The sequence below is a fragment of the Colobus angolensis genome, unplaced genomic scaffold (assembly GCF_000951035.1).
Source record: "Colobus angolensis palliatus isolate OR3802 unplaced genomic scaffold, Cang.pa_1.0 Scaffold22, whole genome shotgun sequence".
Taxonomy (NCBI): domain Eukaryota; kingdom Metazoa; phylum Chordata; class Mammalia; order Primates; family Cercopithecidae; genus Colobus; species Colobus angolensis.
The window spans coordinates 4,556,149-4,565,511 of record NW_012115377.1 but is presented as its reverse complement, the minus strand read 5'-3'; the positions used below and the strand labels follow the sequence as shown (position 1 = coordinate 4,565,511).

The 9,363-nt window shown below is 46.7% G+C and overlaps 1 protein-coding gene across 3 annotated transcripts in view; it reads left to right on the top strand.

Moving 5' to 3' along the window:
- Positions 1–9,363, top strand: part of INSR (insulin receptor) — a 169,629-nt gene that overhangs the window by 146,725 nt on the left and 13,541 nt on the right. For all 3 annotated transcript variants that reach the window (XM_011943557.1, XM_011943556.1, XM_011943555.1), the window contains one exon: positions 8,412–8,571. In XM_011943557.1, coding sequence (XP_011798947.1) covers positions 8,412–8,571 — 160 coding nt within the window. The remainder of the gene's footprint in view (positions 1–8,411; positions 8,572–9,363) is intronic.

Here is a 9,363-nt window from a genome sequence, read left to right as displayed (position 1 = left end):
ATCTCGGCTCACTGCAAGCTCCGCCTCCCGGGTTTACGCCATTCTCCTGCCTCAGCCTCCCGAGTTGCTGGGACTACAGACGCCCGCCATCTCGCACGGCTAGTTTTTTGCATTTTTAGTAGAGACGGGGTTTCACCGTGTAGGCCAGAATGGTCTCGATCTCCTGACCTCGTGATCCACCCGTCTTGGCCTCCCAAAGTGCTGGGATTACAGGCTTGAGCCACCGCGCCCGGCCACCTCTAGGAAATTTTGAGAGGCCCCGTTATTTTTATGGACAGCCAGGCAAAAGAAAAAAAAAAGGTGCTGTTAATTCTAATTTTATTTTTATTTTTTCCTAGAATATAGATACTGAACGCTCTTAAGTGTTTGTAAGATGCATTGCTTGTAAGATGCACTCCAATTTCAGAAATGCCAAAATGCAAAAATAATATACCTGTTGGGATTGAGGAAGTACAATACATCCTCACATTATCCCAGTGAGCTGGGTACTGAGGCTTCCAGAGTTTAAGCTGCTGCATAAAACCTGGAAGAATAGAATCAGGATCTAAATGCAAGACTGATATTCCCATCCAGATTTGCCAATTTTTTTTTTTACCATAAAGGTTTGTATAGTAAACATGTTTGACTCTGTGGCCAGATGATTTCTGTTACAACTACTGAATTCCACCATTCTACTGAGAAAGCTGCTATGGATGATATGTAAATGAATGGGTGTGGTTGTGTGCCAATAAAACTTTATTTACAAAAACAAGTGGTGGGCCAGGTTTAGCTGGTGGGCCAGAGTTTGCCAACAACTAACAGAGGCTACAGCAAAATGTCTGATTTCCTGGAACTTTGACAGAGAGTTCTCCTATAACCGGGTGGACCTCCCTCTGTTTACCCCTCCTTGGACCACATCTACTCTTGGCAGCCAAAGATTTTGGCTTTGACAATAATTTAGAATTGAGATCCGTACACTATGGCTTGTGGGCCAAATCTGGCTTGCAGAGCATTGTAAAGAATGTGCAACAGGACTGAGGTCGGGACGTCAAGACCAGGCTGGGCAACATGGCGAAACTCCATCTCTACTAAAAATACAGAAATTAGCCAGGCGTAATGGCAGGTGCCTGTAATCCCAGCTACTCCTCGGGAGGCTAAGGCAGGGAGAATTGCTTGAACCCGGGAGACAGAGGTTGCAGTGAGCCAAGATCATGCCACTGCACTCCAGCCTGGGTGACAGAGCAAGACTCTGTCTCAAAAAAAAAAAAAAAAAGAATACGCAACAGAGGCTATATGTGGCCCTTCACAGAAAAAGTAAACTTTCAAAAATAGCAAGTGTCCTTACTGAAATTGTCATTCTGGGCCTATTTTGGGACCCTATTTGCTAAATGAATGGCTTGATTTGCCTTTTTTAACATTCATTTTTAAAATAAAATTCCTTACCATACAACGCTCAGCTAGTTTTTAATTGGCACAAACGTGCATATGCCTCTAATCCATATTCTTCAGTTACTTTCTTCTGCCTTTTGATGTCTCTGTCCACAATAGCCTTTGGAATTATGATTTGTAGTTGCTACATAGAGTTTAATCTCATGATTGGGGTATCATTTATTTTTGGGGATTTGGATTGCCTCTGGTTTTTACCGTTTTAGGTAATACAGATTTTATCTGGAAAGCAGTTTCGCTTTTTGGATTGACAGCTTTAGTTACTGTTTCAGTCAGTTCTTGCTATGTGACAAACTGCCCCCAAAGGTCCTGGTTGAAAACAAAGGACATTGGCCAGGCGGAGTGGCTCATGCCTGTAATCCCAGCACTTTGGGAGGCCGAGGCGGGTGGATCACGAGGTCAGGAGTTTGAGACCAGCCTGACCAACGTGGTGAAACCCCGTCTCTACTAAAAATACAAAAATTAGCCGGGCATGGTGGTGTGTGCCTGCAATCCCAGCTACTTGGGAGGCTGAGGCAGGAGAATCACTTGAACCTGGGAGGTGGAGATTGCAGTGAGCCGATATCGCACCACTGCACTCCAGCCTGGGCGGCAGAGACTCTGTTTCAGGCAAAAAAAAAAGACGTTTATTCTTTCTCTCAATTCTGCAGGTTCACTGGGTGATTCCTTTGTCATGGGCCAGTTTGGGTGGAGCTGGATGGCCTCATTCACGTGACTGGGGCCTCAGCTGGGGACACTCGGAGCTTTTTCCCCATGTGTTCTCTCACTGTCCAGCGAGCTAGCCCAGGCAAGGAAGGACATGCTCCATATACAAACACTTCTCAGGACTCTGTTCACATCACATTTGCTAGTGTCCCTTTGGCAAAGTGAGCTCGTGGCTAAGCCTAGAATGAGGAAGTACAATGCATTCTCTGAGTATCTCAGTGAGCTGGATACTGAGGCTCCCAGAGTCTCATAGACACAGAAAGTCGTGATTCTCTGGGGGCCATAATTGCAAAATTTATTAATATATTATCCTATATGTATTAATCCTGTAGGTCCTAAGGCAATCACTCAAATTTGGGACAGGGAACAAAGCTCTATGCACAAGATTGTCATCAGTAGCAAAATATGCAAACCACTAGACGTCCATCCATTGGAGAATGGACACATGGAAGATGGGGCATCCATAGAATTGGTGGATGAAGAGCCATTTGAAACAATGTTTGGGGGCCAAGCATGGTGGCTCGTGCCTATAGTTCCAGTGACTCAGGAAGCTGAGGTGGGAGGATTGCTTTGAGGCCAGGAGTTTGAGACTGGGCAACATAGCCAGACCCCATCTCTGCAAAAAAATTTTCAAAATTAGCTAGGCGTGGTGGTCTGTGCCTATAGCCCCATCTGCTTGGGAGGCTGAGGAGAGAATTACTTGAGCTTAGGAGCTCCAGGTTATAGTGGGCTATGACTCAGTCACTACACTCCAGACTGGGTGACAGAGCAAGAAGACTCTGTCTCCAAAAAACTAAGATAAAATGTTTGGGATGACCTTTGTTTGGTGTAATGTAGAAGTTAAAATTACACACTCTGGAATTTAGTTCCTTTGTGTTATCCCCCAGCAGTTAAGAATCCCCCTGTAACCAAACTAGCTTATGATAGAGGAAAAGCTTATTAGCTCCCAGAGCTGAACAACTGAGGAGCTTCAGGAATGGCTGGATCCAGGATTCCTTTGGGTCGGTTGCATCTTTTTTTTTTTTTTGAGATGGAGTCTCATTCACTCTGTCATCCAGGCTGGAGTGCAGTGGTGCAATCTCAGCTCACTGCAACCTCTGCCTCCTGGGTTTAAGCGATTCTCCTGCCTCCGCCTCCTGAGTAGCTGGGATTACAGGCACCCACCACCACACCCAGCTAATTTTTGTATTTTTAATGGAGATGGGGTTTCACCATGTTGCCCTGGCTGGTCTCGAACTCCTGATCTCAGGTAATCTACCTTGGCATCCCAAAGTGCTGGGATTACAGGTGTGAGCCACCACGCCTGGCCTGGGTCGGTTGCATCTTAAGGCTCCTGGCAGTGAGCCCAGTAGCTCCTGGCTGTCCACCTGTGGTTGTAGTGGTTCCAAACCTCATTTCTTTGCAGTGCTAAACCCAGAGGAAGACAGAGTGCATCCCAGCATTCCCAGCTAGACTGAGGTCATGTGACACCCAATGCCCAATCATGTGACCAGAGGAATGCTGTATGCTGATTGGCTTGGGCATGAGGGTTTTTTTTTTTTTTAATTTAGAAACAACTTTATTGAGATGTAACTTACATACCATAATATTCACTCCCACCACATGCTAGAGAGAATTTTGTAAATGTAGTAAAATTATACTCCAACAGTATAAATTGTGTACATAAAAATAAAGTTTTAGGCCGGGAGCAGTGGCTCACGCCTGTAATCCTAGCACCTCGGGAGGGCGGATCACCTGAGGTCAGGGTTCAAGACCAGCCCGGCCAACATGGTGAAACCTTGTGTCTACTAAAAATACAAAAATTAGCTGGGCGTGGTGGTGTGCGCCTGTAATCCCAACTACTCGGGAGGCTAAGACAGGAGAATCGCTTGAACCTGGGAGGCAGAGATTGCAGTGATCCAAGATCACACCACCGCACTCCAGCCTGGGTGACAGAGTGAGACTCCATCTCTCTATATATATGTAAATAAATAAAGTTGTACGTCACTTTTTTTTCTTGATCAAAACAATGCTAGGTAATTAAGGAAATTGTTGGCAATAACAGGAATGTGTCTATGAAAAGGTTCTTAAGAAGGTGACTGTAACCTTACATTCTCCTTTCATTCCTTCCTCCATCTCTGCTTCTCTCTAGGGTGAACAGTGTTGGTCTGGGTGGGACTGGGGTTGTGCTGTGTGGGACAGAGGCCGTTGGGGATTCGTGGTGGGACTTCCTAATAGTGACCCTTGGGTCGCAGGAACAGGAGACACAGGCCAGTCAAAGGCATGGGAAAAAGCTAGGAGAAGTTAGGATTCGAGTTAAATCCAATGCCAACAGGGTGACCAGTTGTCTAGGTTTAGCCAGGACTGAGGGCTCCCTGGGATGTGAGATTTTCAGTGTCCACACTTAGAAAGTTCTGGGTGAACAGGGACAGGTTGGACTCAGAAGCAGAAAAAAAAATCAAGGAGGATCTGCAGTGGAAAGAGGCATTGTTCACTCTGCAGAATCTGTATCCTTGCTGTCAACAATGCCCTGAACTTCCTTTGGAAGCTGCTTGTCTCCCTTGAGTGGCTCTAACCTCCCACCCTCAACCCCACCCTGGTACCAGGACAGAACACAAAACTCAGCCCCAAACTAGCCGTGACAAAAATGCAAATCGAGAGCACAATGCTATACCACTTCGTGCCCACGAGCATGGCAAAAACCAAAAAGATGGACAGTAATTAGTGTTGGCGAGGATGAGGAGAAATCAGAACCCTCATACGTTGCCGGTGGGAACGTAAAAAGGCACAGCTGCTTTAGGAAAGAGTTTGGCATTTCTTTTTTTGGGGGGGGTTCAAGTGATTCTCCTGCCTCAGCCTCCTGAGTATCTGGGACTACAGGAGCCCACCATCACACCCAGCTAATTTTTGTCTTTTAGTAGAGACGGGGTTTCACCATGTTGGTCAGGCTGGTCTCAAACTCCTGATCTCGTGATCCGCCCGCCTTGGCCTCCCAAAGTGCTGGGATTACAGGTGTGAGCCACCGCGCCCGGCCGGTGAGTGTTATGTTTTTTTTTCTTTTGCTAGTTTCATAAACAAAGCCACCTCTGGCTATTTAATTGCGTTTTTTTTTCAGTATCTCCCTTAAAAAAATTTTTTTTAGAGACAGAGTCATGCTGTGGCATGCGCCTGTCATCCCAGTTACTCAGGAGGCTGAGGCAGGAGAATCGCTTGAACCCAGGAGGCGGAGGTTGCAGTGAGCCAAGATGCCAAGATCTCGCCACTGCACTCCAGCCTGGGCGACAAGAGCGAAACTCCGTCTCCAAAAAAAAAAAGAAGATGCGTTTCCCCTTTGTCCCGGTTAGCAGCTACCTCGGGTTTCTATATTTGCTTATTCGTCCCTCTCTACTCGGTGACTCATTCCACTTGGAAGAAACTTTGGACTGGAGTTCCCTGCCCCCACCCCTGCCATCAGACTGATTTGTTTTCTTGCTGTTACTGTCACATGATAAACACGGGGTTGTTGGCTTTTTTTTTTTTTTAAAAAAAAACATTTATTTCTCTTCTCCACTCTCCACCCCCCTCCTAAATGTTCCAGCCCGGTTCTCTGCATGCACTATTAGCTTGGAACTGTTTCGAAAACTTTTCAGAGTTTTGGCTCGACGCTTGCAGTTTTCATGGTCTTATTCCCGAGAGCCTCCTGTCTCTTCTTGGAGGTTCTCGTTTTACCTCTAGTTACATGCTTATCAAAAGGTATGTTTTGCACTTTGCGAATCTCCATTTGGGTGGATCCCAGCTGTTTTATCCCCACTGTTTTATTTATTTATTTATTTACTTATTTTATTTTATTTTGAGGTGAAGTGTACCACATTTTCTTTTTCTTTTTCAGACAGTCTCGCTCTGTTGCCCAGGCTGGAGTGCAGTGTTGCGATCTCAACTCACTGCAACCTCCGCCTCCCGGGTTCCAGTGAATCTCCTGCCTCAGCCTCCCCAGTAGCTGGGATTATAGGCACTTGCCACCACGCCCAGCTAATTTTTGTATTTTTAGTAGAGACAGGGTTTCACCATGTTGGCAAGGATGGTCTCGATCTCTTGACCTCGTCATCTGCCCTCCTCGGCCTCCCAAAGTGCTGGGATTACAGGCATGAGCCACACCGTGCCTGGCCTTCAACTCTTTCTATAATGAGTAAAAAAAAAAAAAAAATCGAAAGGCAGCACCATGGCAAAGAAAGAGTTTTTTTATTTGTCCTTAGACATTAAGCCCAGTTATCCACTTGGTTCTGATGCGACAGAGGCCGGGAGTTGCAGGGAAAGGCAGGAAATCTGGCATAGGCCCTGCAGATCCTTCATTTCCATCCTTTTCTAATTTTGCTGGAGACATGGCAAAAATATTCTGCCGTGGTCTTAAGAAGAAGTTATAAAGCCAGACAGTTCTCTTTTTTTTCTTTTTTCTTTTCCTTTTTTTTTTTTGAGACAGAGTCTCGCTCTGTCACCCAGGCCGGAGTGCAGTGGCGTCATCTCGGCTCACTGCAAGCTCCGCCTCCCGGGTTCACGCCATTCTCCTGCCTCAGCCTCCCGAGTAGCTGTAGAGCCAGACAGTTCAAGAGCTGGCCCTGCCACTTTGCAGCTATGAGACCGCAGACAAACCATATAATCTCTTAAACCAGGGGTCAGTCAGTAAACTATATCCCATAGGCTAAATGTGGCCTGCTGCCTGATTTGTAATGATTTGTGAGCTGGGAGTCACTTCTGCATTTTATTTATTTATGTATTTATTTTTGAGACGGAGTCTTGCTCTGTTGCCCAGACTGGAGTGCAGTGGCACAATCTCGGCTCACTGCAAACTCTGTCTCCCGGGTTCAAGCGATTCTCCTGTCTCAGCCTCTAGGCTGAGATTACAGGTGTACGCCACCAGGTCCAGCTAATTTTTGTGTTTTGGGTAGCGACAGGGCTTCACCATCTTGACCAGGCTGGTCTCGAACTCCTGACCTCAAGTGATCTGCCCGCCTCAGCCTCCCAAAGTGTTGGGATTATAAGCATGAGCCACCACGCCCTGCCCACTTTGGCATTTTAAAATGGTCAGGGAAAAAAACAAAGGAAGAATAAGGAGAGATGTGAATCAAAGGGTGCAAAGTTTCAGACAGGAGGAATACATTCTTGGAATCCATTGCTCTGTACACGAATGGTGACTGTAGCTAATAACACATATTGCAAAATGGCTAGAAGAATAGGTTTTAAATATTCTCACAACAAAGAAATAAGTACATGAACTGATGAGCATTTAATTAGCTTGTTTTAATCATTCCACAATTTATACTGTATCATAACTTTACACTGTACCCCATACGTGTATACCACTATTATTTTTATTTTTGTTTGTTTATTTTATAGACAGGGTCTAGCCTGTCACCCAGGCTGGAGTGCAGTGGAGCTTTCATAGCTCACTGCACCCTTGACCTCCTGGGCTCAAGTGATTCTGCCACCTTAGCCTCCTGAGTAGCTGGGACTACAGGCGCGAACCACTGTGCCTGGCTAATTGTTCTATTTTCTGTGGAAATGGGGTCTCACTATGTTGCCCGGGTTGGTCTCTAATTCCTGGGCTCCAGTGATCCTCCCATCATGGCCTCCCATAGGGCTGGGATTACAGGCATGAGCCACTGTGCCAGACCTATATGACTGTTGTCAATTAAAAATAAAACAAATGATTTTTAGAAAGATAATATTATAGAAAATAATATTAATAGAAAATAGATAATAGGGCCAGGCGCAGTGGCTCACGCCCGTAACCTCAACACTTTGGGAGGCTGAGGTGGGCAGATCACTTGAGGTCAGGAGTTTGAGACCAGCCTGGCCAACATGGTAAAAACCTGACTCTACTGAAAATGCAAAATTAGCCGGGCGTGGTGGTGGGTGCCTGTAATCCCAGCTATTCAGGGGCTGAGGCAGGAGAATCACTTGAACCCGAGAGGTGTAGTGAGCCGAGATTGCGCCATTGCACTCCAGCCTGGGCAACAAGAGTGAGACTCCGTCTCAAAAAAAAAAGAAAAAAGAAAAGAAAAGAAACCATCAGGGTCTAATGCTCGGCTTCTGGCTTATGAAGTCCGGCCCTTTCCAATCATGATAATCCCTGTATCTATATACTTATCCCTAGCACTGTGGTTATAAAATTCTGCAATTCTCAAAGTCACTTGTGTGTCTTAGTCTGTGCTTTGCTGCCTTGGCGTCATTTCTGAGCAGGATCCTGGCTATGAGCTCCCTGCTAGGGGCGGACACTCCCAAATGTGCAAAACTCAGCCACCCTCCTCCTCCTCTCTTCCTTCCAGGAGCTGCATCTCTGCGTCTCCCGCAAGCACTTCGCTCTGGAACGGGGCTGCCGGCTGCGCGGGCTGTCGCCGGGGAACTACAGCGTGCGAGTCCGGGCCACCTCCCTCGCCGGCAATGGCTCCTGGACGGAACCCACCTATTTCTACGTGACAGACTATTGTAAGTCTCCATGGCAGCCTCAGCTAGTTGGGGCTGTGCTTAGCACTGAGCATGTGGGACATTTAAGAGGATAACATGGAGAGGCCACAGGTGCTGGTCCTGGCCTTGACTGTCCGGCCTACCAGCTGCCGCTGTGTGACTGGGGCTAGGTGCTTGCTCTCTCTGATCCTGCACTTGATGCTTGTTCTGGAGTGCAGTGGCACAGTCTCGGCTCACGGTAGCGTTCACCTTCCAGGTTCAAGTGATTCTCCCACCTCAGCCTCACAGTAACTGGGACTACAGGTGCACACCACCACGCCTGGCTAATTTTTGTATTTTTAGTGGAGATGGCATTTCACCACGTTGGCCAGCTGGTCTCAAACTCCTGACCTCAAGTGATCCACCCACCTCAGCCTCCCAAAGTGCTGGAATTACAGGCATGAGTCACCATGCCTGGACTGATCCTGCACTTTAAAAAAAAAAAGAAAAAGCACTTTTATTTTTGTTTCAGAGGTACTTGTGCAGTTCATTATATAAGTAAATTGTGTGTCATTGGGGGTTTGCCATACAGATAATTTTGTCACTCATGTCATCAGCATAGTACCAGATAGGTCATTTTTTGATCCTTTCCCTCTTCTCACCCACCAGTCTCAAGTAGGCACCTGTGTTAGTCTGTACTCACACTGCAATAAAGAAATACCTGGCTGGGCACAGTGGCTCACACCTGTAATCCCAGCACTTTGGGAGGCCAAGGTGGGCCGATCACTTGAGGTCAGGAGTTTGAGACCAGCCTGGCCAACATGGTGAAACCCC